This window comes from Pagrus pagrus (assembly GCF_965226575.1).
Source record: "Pagrus pagrus genome assembly, chromosome: 3".
NCBI classification, from domain to species: domain Eukaryota; kingdom Metazoa; phylum Chordata; class Actinopteri; order Spariformes; family Sparidae; genus Pagrus; species Pagrus pagrus.
This window is the reverse complement of record NC_140187.1, coordinates 27,549,937-27,565,677: the sequence shown is the minus strand read 5'-3', so window position 1 is coordinate 27,565,677 and position 15,741 is coordinate 27,549,937. Positions and strand designations below refer to the sequence as shown.

Here is a 15,741-nt window from a genome sequence, read left to right as displayed (position 1 = left end):
AAACCTTCTTTCTCAGGGGAGCTTATCAGAAATAGTAACAGGACATGGTGGTGCGTCTTTAAAAGCAAGTTCCTTCCAGTGCAATCAGAAGACAGAGTCGTGGCACCCCATACAAACGATATTTCAAAAACATTCATGTACACATACAACACAATCCATGCAGTGCTTTTGGAGACAGGAAACTCTAACGTTTCATTGGCCCCATGAGATTCCACATAGATGTACATCTTCCTGTAGGGCAAAGGTCGCCGTTCAAGCTTAACATTTTTTTTTTTTTTTTTTTTAATCCTAAACAGCGTTTCCCAGGGAAAGTTAAAACTAACAATACTTCCTTATCAAGTTGAGGTGTATATATGGAAGTTGTTACCAAAAAAATAAAATAAAACTCTTAAATGTTGCAGCTCAGAACCCCTCCAGTTCTCAGTTTTAAGGGTGAGCATTTCTGTTTCCTTCTGTGCTTCATTCCAGGTTTAGTAAAGTTAAAGTTAACTAAATAAGAGTGAGAAGAAACAACATCCAGGAACGTCTTTGCTGGTGTTTCAATCCATAGTGAAAGGGGAGAAAAGAACAATCCAGCCAAAACTACAGAAAACGCTGATTTTTCACTGATCAGCCCAGCTTCATGTGTCTCACTGTGATCTGTCCGGCTCGATCTTGGACTCTCCGTTTTGTTTGTCGTTGGACTTCTGGGACAGGTGCGTGGACACGGTGGCTGCCTGCACCACGGCTTTGAAGCTGCGCTTTCTCTTCTGGACGTTCTGCTCCGGGTGGAAGATGATGACGTAGACCTTGGGGATGTAGAGCATGCCCAGGGACACAGTGGCGCTCAGGCTCATGGACACTGTCAGGGTGGTGGTCTGGATGAACATCTGCAAACGGATGGACACGGTGAATTATCGATTCAATTCTGCTCATTTCTCAGAATTCTGCGAGCATCCATCAGTGTGCAGTTAATAATTGATTACACTGGTTTGAGAAAACACCCTATATATCATCTGGTAGGTTGTCACAAAGCAGTCTTACCAATTTTCATCTCAAAGCACAGTAGGCAGTGTTTTTCCCCTGATGAATGATTTATGACCTGTGTATGTAGGCAGGAAAGAAGACTCTATTTCTGGGCTTTGACCACGTCTCCTCCTCACTGTTCCTCCTCACTGTTCCTCCTCTTCTTGCAAATACAACAGTAATAATGAGAGGGGACTTCTCCTGAGATCCGCCTCCAATAAATTATGAACTCATTATTCACAGCTCATAAATAAATCACGACACATGTGCCATAAATAAGATATATTTGTGCCATAAATAAGTCATAAATTGTACACTATCCTCAGCGGCAGCACATCCTGGTATCTCGCAGGCGGATGTTCATACAGTAGAGTTTCTTTTATCATCCCTGTCAAGCTTTTTATCGGCTCCTCTCAGTGACCGCTCCATCTCTAAAAAGGAGCTGTGGTGATTTATGAGCACAGAGTGGATTGTATTCATGTGCTTGGCCCCCGAGGCGAGCAGAGCGACCGGCGCAGGAGCGCTGCCTGGTTCATCCATATGTAAATACAGACGTCAAGCAGGTAAATCAGCTCCTCCCACACGTGGTCCCACACATGACGGGAGGATAACAGCCACCATTTCAACGGGCCAGACAAAAGTTACTGTCTATATTTAGCTCTTTTTCTAAGTGATGATTAATTGAATGGGATGGCTGAATTGGTGGACGACGGGTCCCCACCGTCCCTTGGCTCATCTGACCTCTTTTCTTTTTCCCTCCCTCACTTTTCTTAATTCAATTCATTTCCATTCGGAGGAGGTGAAAAGACTTTGAAAGCACCTCGGGCTTTAATTGTTTCAGCCTGACTGATTCATAATACTGCTCTCTATTAGTCAAAGCCAATCTCTGTTTTTCAAATATTCCCCCAACAGTCTCGTACTTTGTGGCGGCAGAGAGAGCCCACAAGCTAAATGAAAGTCTCAGTACAGTGGAGGCAGGATGTCCTCCGAGTACGGCAGGAAGCAAATGCGATATGACAGGCAACAAACTCAGATTTCACTTAGAACATCTGAGGGAATCATTTACTCTATTACTGTTAGCACGAGTTATTGTGTATTGCATAATGTTGATTCACCAGATGACTTAAAATGCTCCCATTAGCATAAAGGGTCTACAGTAAAGAGCCCCAAATGACTGTTAAGAAATTAATATACTGATGCTCATATGATATTTCATTCTATTACAAAACTACATTGTCCAAATAATCCATCAATTTGAAATTGGGCAAATAATCTGCAATATCACATTAAAAATACTCTTACAAGTAAAGGTCCTGTGTTCAGGACTTTACAGAAAGAGATGTACAAAAATGTTAAGAGGCAAAATATAAAGTATTGAAAGTAAGTCATTTTTATGTGGCAAAGTGTCCCTGTAAGAGTGTCTTATTATTGAATCATTATTTCTGATGTGTTAAAGCTCCTGCAAGTGCTATATTTTTATTAAAATAAGTCTTAGATTGCTTTATTTTCCAACAGTTATCACTGTTACAGAGTGTTTGGTCAGTAATCCATGTCCCTCCTCCCACCGCTCATGCAGTGAAAGTGAAACAAGAAGATTCTGGTGTCCCTGCCCACTTTATCCAATCAAGATAGAGAACTCCATAAAGAGGCGGTCCTGTTATCTCAGGGTGAACGCAGAGAGCAGGATCCTCCTGTTCTGGTACCGACACCAACGATGGCGGAACAGGGAAAGCCATGAATTTCAGCGCTCAAGGGACAGCTTATACAAACAGGCCAAGTGAGGAAAAACGCTTGAAAAAAAGAAAGAGGCACAGAGAGATGCCTTGGAAAAGAAAGTAGTTGTGCATGTGTGGTGACACAGAGAGGAGGAAGGGGATCGCTAACGTTTACAGCAGCTTTAATATGTAAGCTGCATTTAAATGATTTAGCTGGCTGGAGCTAATTTTAACAAGTTTACAGTAGTGCTCAGCGATCAGTCATTCCTACAGAAATGTTACAATTCCCACCTTCTCTGTTGACTGGGCTGTACCAAAGAAGATGGGTACAAAGGCCAGCCAGACGATGCAGGTGGTGTACATGGTGAAGCCGATGGGTTTGGCCTCGTTGAAGGTCTCAGGGACTCCTCTGCTCTTGATGGCGTACACAGTGCAGGTGATCATCAGGACGATACTGTAGCTCAGACACAGCATCAGGGACAGGTCAGACATGTCACACTTGAGGACTCCACGGGCGAACTCTGGGTTCGGGGGCTTCTGCTCCTCATAGTCGATGATGGTGTGGGGGGGCATCACGCCAAACCAGATGAACACAGCGAGTACCTGCAGTTAGAGTTAGTTAGAGTGCTACAAAGGATGTAGGTGATGCGTGTGAGAAAGAAACATACATGCATACCTGCACTGAGATGAGTATGAAGGTGATGATCAGTTGAGAGGTGGGACTGATGAATTTCGGGGGCGTGACCGACTTCTTGCCCTGTTCGAAGATGCGGTAGATCCGGTTGGTCTTGGTGAGCATGGCAGAGTAGCTGATGCACATGCCGAGCCCCAGCAGCAGCCTGCGGAAGGCGCACACGGCTATGCTCGGCTCGGCTATCATGAGGAAGGTAATGAGGTAGATGAGGAAGATGCCAGTCAGCAACACATAGCTGAGCTCTCTGCCGGAGGCCCGAACGATGGGCGTGTCATTGAAGCGAATGAAGGTGGCGATGACTCCGGTGGTGGCCAGGATGCCCAGGATGGCAAGGAAGACAGGGATGATGGCCCAGGGAGAGCTCCACTCCAGCTTGATGATGGGCGTGGGCCGGCAGCCTGTGCGGTTCTTTAAGGGCCTCATGTCGAAGGGGCACATGTCGCAGGAGAACTCATCCAGCAGGTACTGGTAGCCATCGCAGAGCTCGCAGTGCCAGCAGCAGGGAACGCCCTTCACCATCTTTTTCCTCTCTCCAGATTCGCAGGGGAAACTGCACACCGATTCTGGGACCTTATGGTCACCGCCTGACCACTGCATCTCCTCTTGCTAGGGTGTACAAACACACAAGGAAGGTCTTACTTTATTTGAAATACAGCAAGCACTGGCTAAGAATTTGTAAAATTCTGAGAACTGCTGCCATTAAAGTGGACACACGGTTCAGATTAAGCTAAACTTGAACATGGGCAGTTTGAGGGGGTCATGACATCTGACTCATTGTCTGAACGATCAACGACTTGGCTCTTAGATATCACTAAAATTTTGGTCGGCTATCTTGAAGTTAGAGCAGTGCCGTGGTCCGAATTTCAACATGGCTGATGTCAAAAGATCCATTTTTAAACAGTAGTGGTTGTTTTACGACTATTGGAGCGGTATAAGTTAAGCTAAGCAAAGTTAACTGGCTGCTGGCGCTAACTACATAGTTAGCATACAGACATGAGAGTGGTATTAATCTTCTTAAAATGTCAGGTAGAAGTTCAAGTTCAAGTTGTACTTTTATTGGAATGTTAACCAGCTCGTCTTCCCCGGCTAAAGATAAACCACAATTTAAGAGAAGAAGGAACCTGACACTTACAAACTCATTTTGGTAAAGTTTGCTTACTTTCTTTCTTACCGAGAGTCATCTGAAAAGTTCAATACCACTGTCATGTTTGTATGCTAACTATATAGCAAGAACCAGCAGCTGGTTAGCTTAGCTTAGCATGAAGACTGGAAGCAAGGAAACCGCTAGCTTATTAGTTCCAGGAAGTTACTGCACCTGGCCAGGAAATAGTCCGAAACATAACCCTCCATAAAACCCCAACATGACATTTTTACACTTCAACAAACAAGATAATGGAACTTTATGACCTTTGGATGGAGTTGCTAGCTGTTTACCTCAGTTTCCTGTCTTTATGCTAAGCTAAGCTAACTAGCTGCTGGCTCTAGCTACATAGTATAAAGACATGAGGGTGGTATCAATCTTCTTAAAATGTCAGAAAGAAGTTGAAGTTGTATTTTTTATTGAAACTGTTGAAGGATTAAACCAACAGGGGCTCCATGTTTACCAGCTCGTGTTCTACGATCTAAGAGAAGAAGGAACCTGACACATGAATTAATTGGGAACAGTTTGACATTTTCAGCTGAGAAGACTCAGACCACTGTCATGCTCATATACTAATTATGTAGCTAGAGCTGGAGTTGCTAGCTGTTTTCCCCAGTTTCCAGTCTTTATGCTAGGCTAAGCTAACTGGCTGCTTGCTCCAGCTACATAAATAGCCCACAGACATGAAAGTGCTATCAATCTTCTCAAAATTGTCAAACTGCTAGCAGAAGTAGCAGAAGTTTAAAAAAATATATTTACATTGATTCGGAGGTGGTTCGTCCACTGGCCAATATGCCTGTAGCCAGGGTTGCTGACATTGGACAGTTGGTACTGGAAGATGTCGTAACGACCGGGAGCGTCTCCGTTCTCGTTGAACATCACTCCTGTTCCTGCGCTGCCTGTTTGATGGAAACAGAGTTTTAATGTGTTGTGTGCTATCAAAACAGCACAGTGAGTCAGAGGGGATGAAGCATTCAAAGTCTGTAAGCTGGAGTCATGCGCCCCCATTCCATGATGGCGAAAACACCCACACACGTTGAATGCAGCCCGTGTTTGCTTTCTTCAGTCTTGTGCAGTCATGTGGAAGCTGAGTGCAGGATGCTCTTTAGTGAAGGCTCTCCTCCACACGTACAGTCTTTCAGTGCACTCTGCTCTGTTGCCCTAACGTGATTGAATGTTCCTCTCAGGTCCCTGCAGGCGCTCATTCAGAAAATCTTCCATACAAGCCAAGGTCATCCAGCAAGAAGAGAGCAGTAAATAGGATGCTTTCACAAAACACTTTTTTTCTCTTTTTCCAAACTGTGATTTTTTTTCTTATGAAAGATGAGGATGAAAAGGGGGCGCGCTGTGTAAAGGGAAGAGCGAGGAGGCCGCCCTAGGGAGGGGACGTGCTTTGAAGAAATGTGCTGTGCTCTGTAGCTAGGTACATTAGCAGGAACATCTCAAGGCTTCAACCTGACCTCCCTTCTCCCGTTTTCTTTCTCAGATATGCTTCTTTTCAAACCTTCTGCAGTGATGGAGAGCAGCAGCTGTTTTGCCAGCATAAATCCCTCGTATTTCTTGAATCTAAACATCACAGACTGCAAATGAAAGAAAATAAGAACACAGATTGAAAGCCTAAAGCTCACCGTTGAAGTTGACAGAGCGAATGTATTGGAGGAGCATCCGTCCTTCCACAGGGTCCATCTTCTCGCAGACACCCATGTAGCCAGGACACAGGTCCAGATGCATGCTGTGTAACGCGTGGGCCATGGCGTACACAGCGTCAATCACAAACTGCACCTTACCTTCCTGTTCGTACTGAGAGTCTTGACTGATTCTTTCCTCACCTGACAGACAACAAAAGCGTCAAAAGCGGCAATGATGCAACAACAAGCGGCTCACAAACACAACTCTGAAAACTGTATTTTCAAGGAGTCTCCTGGACGTTGAACTGCAGCCTGCTCACCTGTACATTTTCTTCTACCGGCTTCGTACTTTATGCCAGGGCGGGTTAGTTTGCATTTGAAGTCGTCCTCCCAGAATTCTGCAAACCAGATGTTTCTTCTGTTGTTCTCCAGAGATCGTGAAGAGAAGTATTGGTCGAACCCTGGATCACAAAGCAGACTTTGTTTCATTTCATGAAAATGTCATGTGCTAAGATTGATACGAGCATATAATCACACTGTGCTAAAATAATTTTTCCACGATAAAATATGGCTATGACTCGATTAAATCTATATTAAGTGACAGGATGGAAATATCACGAGCAGACTTATCAAACATCATTCATTTCCTTTATTTGTGTCTTGGTATTAGACTCATCAATCATTGTGTCACAGGCTAGATACTCGCACTACATCCAGTTGGTTAAAATTAAATGTAATATTTTGATATGCCCTACCATCAATAGAGGCTCTTTTGGGCAGGATGGTGACAGCGCCCTCGGCCACATCCTCTTGGTCTTGAATGGGGGAGCTTTTGGCCCCCCAGCTGTCGGAGCCGACAAACAGGAAGTGGCCTGTCAGGTTGGCGCTTTTGGCAGCCTGCAACACCCGCCTGAAAGAGGACAGATTTTACTGCCTACTTTAGTCCTCTGCTTCTGGCCGCTTATCTTACAGAAGACTTGACAAATATAATACAGTATTTTTGTGCACATTTTATCATCTGGCTCCTCTCTCAAACATGGCGTGCAGCAGAGCTTGACTCACTTGATGTCATCCTCGTTGGCAAAGATGATGACCCCGCGAGCATTAGAGGTCTCCATTAGTCTCTTGATGATCTTTTCAAACTCCCCTGGTCTGGGCTCTCTGGGAATCTTTATGGACTGTCCGATACACAACCCCCCTGTGTCAGAGACATTGGAGATAGAATACTTAAAATAATCAATATCATAGCTGAAGCCTTACAAAGTGCGTTATAGATTAAAGGATAAATGGTGATATTCTGGATTTCATCTAGCAAAATACCTTCAAAGCTAATGGCCTGACCAGCCTTATGGTTAGCACACTAACAGGCTAATTCAAGGAGGTTTTGTGAACGTGATATTTCCTTGCTATAAGCATTGTGAGTGTGTTAGCCTGCAGTCATTAGCATTTAGCTCATAGCACCCCTGTGCTAAGTAGGTCTTGAGCTGTTAGCATAGCTGTAGATTGTTTTCTAGGTAACGAGCATCAGATGAATCCAATATTGAAACAAGGAAACATGTAATAAATTACTACGTTGAGTTTGCAGCCAAGCTAGCAGCTTTAAGACTTGTGCTATTGTTAGCATGTTAAAGTTAAAGTTCTTAATCGATAAGACGACTGAATTTTCATTTTTGGTAAACGTTTCCTTCAATACGCTCATAATAACAAAGCTAACATGCTTCTGTTAAACAGGTATGTAATGTTAGCTTAGTATGATAGCATGCTAACATTTAGTATAGGTAGGTCTACAGCTGAAGCTGAATGCAATTCTGATGGAAACGTGGATTTCTGTAGCAAATTTCATGGCAATCATTTGTAGGTGTCAAGACATTACACTCAAAACTCCAAATGGCGTCCTCATGGTGGCACTAGGGGCAAAGATGCATCCTCTGGGAACCATGAACGTTCATCCAAAGTGGCAAATCCAATAATTGTTGTGATATTTCAGTTAGGACTAAAGTGGCGGACCAGCCGCACTGCTAGTTTGCTCATAGAGCTGTCCAGGGTTGGCAAATGTTGAAGTGCAGTGCGTGTATGAGTTCTGACAATATGAAACCTGAACTCAAGTAACATCATTTGAGCTTTTCAACCCATTTGAAGTGATGACTTCTGTTTGCCCTGTTTCATCTTGCGTATTAAAGGATTTTTGTTTCCACTTTTAGCCCTTTTAATGAGCGAGAACAACGCGGCTTGATAAATGAGTAATCCCTTTTTGTGACAGCAGTGAATTCACATTTATACAGCCAGACACTCGACCTGCTTCTCTGGATATCTGGAGGAAGGCGTCGACCCCGCTCTCTCCGTAATTGCCCTCGGAGGCTATCGTGGAGACGTAGTTCCAGCCCATGGCTTTAACTATGTCCACCATGGCCTGGGCCTGGTAGGAGTCAGGAGGCACCACACGGGAGAAGAACTCGTAGCGGCTGTTGTCGCTCAGCTCCGGGGCAGTGGAGGCATAGCTGATCTGAGGGATCTGAGACACACGGGATGGGTCAGTGGTTTCGAAAGGGTCAGGTCGAGTGGAAAACATGAGCAGCGCTGATTATTAGGCCAATATGTGATACCGAAGGTAAAAAAGAATGACTAGATGAAGCAGTGAACCATGTCAGAGGATGATGCACCACTTACTCACAGACCAAAACCTTAACAGGGTCTAAATGGAACTCTTCCACATTAATACTGATGTGTTGTAGCGCATTAAAATCCCAAAATTGGACTATCATAGAGAGCGTTCATCTCTTGAACAGCCTGTGTTCTCAATAATTCTCAGAACTTCACAGCACGATCTGCCCGGAGCTGGTCTGTACTGAGAGTATAACGTCACAGTGAAATACAGATGGTTGGAAACACAGCTGTAAAAGCATTTGTTTGGAGAAAAAAAATGGATGAGAAGATTAATTTACTGGTGTGCTAGTTCTTTAATGACACAGTTTATGTCGACAGTATCAACCCTGACCCTGCTAATGCCGGTCGCCCAGGGTGGCTTAGCGTTGGGCCCTCTGGAGGGGGACGAGGAGAGAAAGGTAGACACAAGGGGTAGTGAAGGGAGAAGGAGAGGAGCGAGAGAACCATTTCACAGATTATCTGGAAGGATTATAGGGGTTTTAGTCAAATTACGTTAAGCACAGAGGGAGAGACAGAGATCAGGAGACTAGAAAAAGGCTAGCATTCCTCAGCTGTAAGCCATACAATATATTTAATTCTGATGGCCACATGCAGCTTCGGTTCGCTGCTGTGCGTGGACCTCGTCAGGCTCGAGTTTACTGGTCAGCCTCGATGTAACGGACCGCATCCTCAAGCAGGGGAGGATGTGGTCTCCCACCCCCCCCAAAAAAAGGTTCTTCCGTCACTTTCTTTGACAAGTCTGATGAGTGACATGCGACAGCAGTGTCCGGAGGAGTCTGTCAGTGTCAGCGAGGTGATTCAACTGTTTGCATACAAATTTGTAACGAACAAGAAAACACATAATCCTCTCCAAATTAATCCCACAGAAGCATCTGCACCAATTGACTTTGTAAAATCAATGAGCCGTATCAGTTACACAAGGATCCTCTTACAGCCCGGCACAGCTGAAATCTTTCTCACGATCTCTTAATGATTGAAACTGACAAAGTTATTTCAGGAGCCAAGATAAGGAAATATGATTGAGGCTTAGTCATGACGTAAGTGTGTGTAAGTCCAAGATGTGATGACAAGCGTGTATTTATGTTACATTTACTTTTATGATCGGCAAGACTGGAGTGATCCAGTGTTCATCTAAAGCATAACACGTGCCCTGAAAGGAAATAGACGGGTTTCTTTTTTTTTTTCTTTTGTACTGATTCAATTATTATCACTTTGTAACAGAGTTGAGGGGTTAAGTTTGAGAAAAAACTTAAAAACTAACTGTGCAGTCTGTCAGATTATGTACTGTGTATTGAAATACTCCTGCACAATCAATCAACATTAATCAAAATGTAATTGAAATTGCAATAATGTAATATAGCAATATTCAAACTGCAGAAGCTGTCATTTTTTAGCAGCATAATGAAGTACTGTAGCTGTAGGTGTAAGTGTCCTGGACAACAAATCTTCTTCCCCAGATGTGAGGAAACATGTTTGTTTTGGTGAAGACCCCAACAAAATGTCACATCAGCAAGAATTTAACCGCTTTTTTCAGTGTAAATGAAAATTGTAATGCAAAAATGATGATTCCCACTAATCGTGAATCATATCACGGTCATAATATCTGTCCTAAAGATCGCAATGTGATTTATTTTCACTGTAAATTCATCCATTATGACAGACAAATCACATTTTTATACATATGTCTACACATTTGATTAACTATAATATTTTAAAATTATTATTATTATTATTATTATTATTATTATTATTATTATTATAAATGAAAATGATCCAAAGTGATGTTTACAAATCACTAATTTTGTCTGATCAGATATTCAGTTTGCGGTGATGTAAAAAAGAGAAAAGCAGCAAATCCTTACAATTAAATGCTTTAATAATAATAATAATCTGTTGATCGACTGATGAACATTTCAGCACTAAATGGTCATTTCTTAAAGATTTGAGTGAATCTACTGTTGGATCTGCTGTATATCCTGTTATTTAACACGCTGAACTGATGTGATACATATGATATGTATTTCATCATCTGCCGTTGAGTAAAACTTCTGATTAAATATTATGACTCAAACCTGCTGTAGCCAACATGATTACAGCACGTGTGGTAGAAGCTGAAGCATCCCTTGCTTCGGCTTAGAGCAGATGTTCAATGTATAGCGAGCATCAGCGGAGAAGCATCCGCGGTCCGGAGAGCAGCACATATGGATGGTAGGAGGAGACACACCATTTAGCTAAATCTACTCCACACCGTCCAGGCTATAAGTTGCAGTTATCCTAGAACCAATGTCATCCCGCTGCCCTGATGCTCTATTTTCAGCCCAGGGTCCTGAGCTGCTGAGAGGGGCTTAGCGGAGGTTGGGATCTATAATTCTGTAGTTAACATCTGCCCTGTATGCAAGCGGCCCCTCCTTGACTCACAACTCAGCATCCTCATTCTGAAGACCACTGCAGCAAGAAACATCCAAGCACATATCTCATTTTTCATGAAAAACTAATTTGGCCAATTTGACCCCAGTCTAGTGTTTATTTTTAGATTCTCCATTTCTGGCAGACGATGTCGGTAAGTCGATGTGAACATGGCATCGTGTGGGATTTACACAGATTCAGTGTCCCATCATCGCTATAAGCAGTGTAATCAATTATCAAAGGTCAATCATCTGTTATAAAAAACACTGTGCTCTACAGTGAACACATCACGCGGATTAGCCCGCCAAGGCCGACCATGACAATGGATTCAAAATCCTGTGGAGTGTACCAACCATCAGTACAGAAACTCATTGATACATTGTTTTAAATGACTTGTTTCACAATCATATCAGGTTGAATATGAGCTGAATATGTTTGTCCTGCAGCAAAAAAAGTGAAATATGCAATATTATCAGTCTACGGATCCAGAGAGATGATGTTATTAAATGTGAGGAGTACTTAGTAATTAGGTTTTACATCATCAAAGAGTGGACTTCAAATTAATGAGACCTTTGTGTGCAGCAGTGCATCTCAACTAGATCAGCAGTGAGCTAATTGAACAGTACAAACATGAACATGAAGAGAGTTCAGTGAAGTAGAAGATTCAACTTCAGAAAGTTTCAGTCTTTGGTACCTTAGTTTGTGTGCGACACATCAGGAGTTCTTTTCTGAGCTCGGCTGGTCGCAGATATCTCTGAAAGATATTCAAAACTAAAAACGCAAGCTATCAGAGACGTACCTGATAGTTTTTCTATCATTCTCTAATTGTTAAAAAACCTTAAAATGAAAGGATCCAGAATATGTGCTGTATATATATTTCAAGATTCATGGCATTTCTGCTTTTATTTTGATAGTACGACAGAATGGACAGACAGGAAACACTTTTGGCTTCTGGTTGGAATCAAACTGGTGAGGTTGCCATTATGTGGCGCATGTCGCAAACTCGCCAAGAATCCCATAATTCAAAGACGAAAACAAAAATAAGTCAAATAAAAGATAAATAAGCGTAATCTTCCCATCCCTTTAAAGGCACAGTATGTCATTTTTTCCCACAAGGGGTCTCTCATTCAAAACAATGAATGTAACAGATGTAGTTTAATGGAGTTTTAAGGTAGCGCGGGGTCTTTTTTTAAACACCAGGCTGCATAAATGGAGATAATTGTGAACCTTAACTTTTAATACTTCCTCACTCCCTGACACATCATCTGATGACCAAATGAAAAGCACCGTTACTGTGAATAAAACTAGAATGACACTCAGTAGAGCGCATACCTCTGCCAAGGCCAAACAGTCGTCGAGTTGTACTCACTCAGAGACAGCAGCCACCTAAATATGATGAAATCTGCTTTTTTTCCTTCAAAATTCATGCATTTTCCCCTGAGATATGCTGAAAAACTCTCAACGTTTAAGAAAGTTAGAAAACATTCCTGGTTCTGGCCCTTTATCTGGATCTGCACCAAAAGTATATGGGGTATATTCTGGGCCGACACACATCCTTCATCTAAGTTTCATGGTAATCTGTTCTGTTTTTGTGTAATCCTGCTGACAAACCACAAACCAACCATGAAACAGACATGGGTGAGAACATGACCTCCTCTGTGGATGTAATGAGGTATTTCTCTGGGTTTGAACATTGTTAGAAACATTTAGGATAATGGAAGTACACAACTCAGCAAAATAAATTAAAAAGTTGTGATCATTTTAATGCAGAAGATGTTCCATATTATATCTTTAAACATCTTTGGACCCAAAAGAAGAAAAAATCAGCATGGTTTTCACCTCAGCTCATCAGTTTACTTAAGAAAAGAGGAACTGTCCCAAATAATTTTCCCTCTCAGTGTTTAACGAAGAAGTTAGAAGTGAAAGAAAACTCACCGCAAACAGCCTGAGCACATTGGCCACCATGATGGACACGGAGCTGCCAGACGCCCCGATCACCCCGACCACCCTCTCTGGTTTGGGGATGATGGGAGGCTCTCCGTTTGAGCAGCGCACATCTGAGTTGTCCTTCTGGATGAGGGCCTGGACGAAGGTGAGCGACTGCTCCAGGGCGTAGGTGTCTCTCGAGCAGGTGTCCAGGATCCGGGCACCCAGAGTGATGTTAGGCAGCAGGTCCGGATCGCTGTTGATCTGGTCCAAGGCGTACATCATGGCCTCCAATCGATGGATCCCCTTCTCTTTCTTGACCTCCCCGCAGGGCACCCCGGCAGGTCCCCGAGAGTGCACAGGGAACAGTCCGCCCAAGGTGATGTCGCCCTCGATTTTGATGGACTGGGGCTGGGTGCCCTGTTGAGCCCACGAGCCCGGGCTGATAGCCACCAGCAGCACCCACATCAGCTGATGCCATGTTTGGTGTCTGGAAGGTGAAGCAGGCCAGCAGCACTGATGGGATGAGCGGGCCTCTGTTGTCATGATGATGAGCAGCAGAGGTACTGACAGCACCAGGCCACTCCCTCTACCTTTGGCACCTGAGGACAGCCAGAGAGGGGCCTTAAGGTCTGACTATCACCTCATCGTGATGTCACCCACTGCTGCTACATGTTTATGTGAGCCCTTCAGTTTTGAAGCTCGACAAATCAGGTTTTTTCCACAAATAATGTCACAGTGAAGCTATGATACTGTAAAATATATAGTATGCAATTTTAAAATGTTACATATTACATGTACATGTTATACATGTTAACATATTCAACACATTACAGTGTAATTGTATACCTGCTAATGGATGTGTATTATTGAAGTGGTAAATGCTCAGATGATACCCGTGTCAGGTAACAAAATGTATAGATTTTTAAAGATTTTCCACAAATCTTCAGAATTAAAACACTCTAAAAATGAAGCTGTAGTCTACTTTGGTCCATTAAACCCAAACTGACAAAATAAGAGAAAAACAAAACAGAATCCGTGTACACACAGGGAGGAAGCAGAGAAGATTTTAGTCAGCATGCGTGATGACACAGAGTGAATATTGGAGGCTTTTATCACGCAGAGCTGAGAGCCCATGATGGAAAACACTATAAATTTTGCAAAACAGAAAACATCAACTGAGGCTTCACAGCATTTCATGCTCCAGAAGTTGAGGCAGGTTAATTTTATCTGTACGAGGATCATCAGAAATCAGCAGTGAACAAATAATCCAACAGACTTAAATTATTAAGAGTGTAAATATATTTAATGTTTCCAGGCAGAATAGAGAATATTTATTATGGAGTAACTTAAAGGGGCAATATGTAGTTTTGGAGAATAAATTCAAATGTTCATATTTACAATATTACTGAGTTAATAATATTATATATATTTATTTTTTCCATGCCTGAATAAACAAGCTGTTCTCAGAGGAAAATAAGGTCCCAGAACACTGTTTGAAGCTAGAAAGGTGGCAGGGTCCGCCACATATAAGCAAAGTAAAACAGTATGAAATTGTGTTGTCCTTTAAGGTCAGTTTGTTTATTCAGTCATGAAAATGAAGAGAGTCTGTTTATTCAGTTTGTTTAAGCCTGAAAATCAGTCAATGAAGATTTTTCTCTTCTGATTAAAAATTTCTTCCCAAAAACTACATAGTGCTCCTTTAATTTTATTGAAATCTAAGTATTAAATCCAAATGTCTGATATGACATTAAATCTAAACGGAACAATCTGAAAGCTTTCAGACTGACTTTCTTTCAAACAGCAGTGCATACTGAAATTCATGATGCCAAATCTTTTTTCCCCGTACAGCTCTTGTGAAGTCTGATTTTATGTAAACTCTTTAAAACGTTCTCAAAATCAACAAGAGCATCACAAATCTGCATTAATCAAACAACTGTTGCAGACAGTTTCCCTTTTTAAAATACCCTCACAGACAAGTAGAAAAAAACACTTACCTGCCCATTCTTCATTGACCGGTCTTGATTTTCTCCATCACATGAGCTCTTCCAAACAGGCCTCCATCCATGGTCCAAAATGTGATTATCTATCTAGAGGCAAGGCTCTCCTCTCCTCACCAAAAGTAAATCCTCTATCATCTCAGACAGCCGCCGTGCACTCTCAAAAATAACCTGGACGCACTGAGAACACTGGGCTGAACAAGAAGTAGTTGTGATACACAAAGAGCAGAAAGAAAAAAAACACTGACTGTTGCTGCTTCAGGCTATAGTATCATGGCAGAATCAGGGAAAAGTGCAGGAAAAGCACAACATTACAGCAGTGAGATTCTACAAATCACTGCCAAATCCCTTAAAAGCTCTCTCTCTTTCTCTCTCTCTCTCTTTTCCCTCTGTGTGCATCTCTGTCCAGGCACTCCCCCCCTCACTCTCTCTCCCTCTCTCTCTCCCTCTCCCTCGCTGTTGAACTCTCTCCTCGCTCGCTCTCTCGGCGCACTAATGGCCACAGATTGGGATTATCATGCAGGCGTCTATGAAGAAAGCACGAGGTGGACGAGCCCATTTC

At 42.7% G+C, this 15,741-nt stretch overlaps 1 protein-coding gene across 1 annotated transcript; it reads right to left on the bottom strand.

Moving 5' to 3' along the window:
• Positions 1 to 30: 30 nt before the first annotated feature.
• Positions 31 to 15,191, bottom strand: grm6b (glutamate receptor, metabotropic 6b; the record flags this gene model as incomplete). Its single annotated transcript, XM_084349941.1, is given in 12 exon segments — positions 31 to 869; positions 3,012 to 3,323; positions 3,397 to 4,020; positions 5,315 to 5,454; positions 6,184 to 6,384; positions 6,504 to 6,644; positions 6,939 to 7,093; positions 7,246 to 7,381; positions 8,479 to 8,695; positions 13,189 to 13,748; positions 13,751 to 13,781; positions 15,177 to 15,191. Coding segments are annotated over 12 exon segments (2,772 nt in total). The 3' UTR covers positions 31 to 629.
• Positions 15,192 to 15,741: the final 550 nt, after the last annotated feature.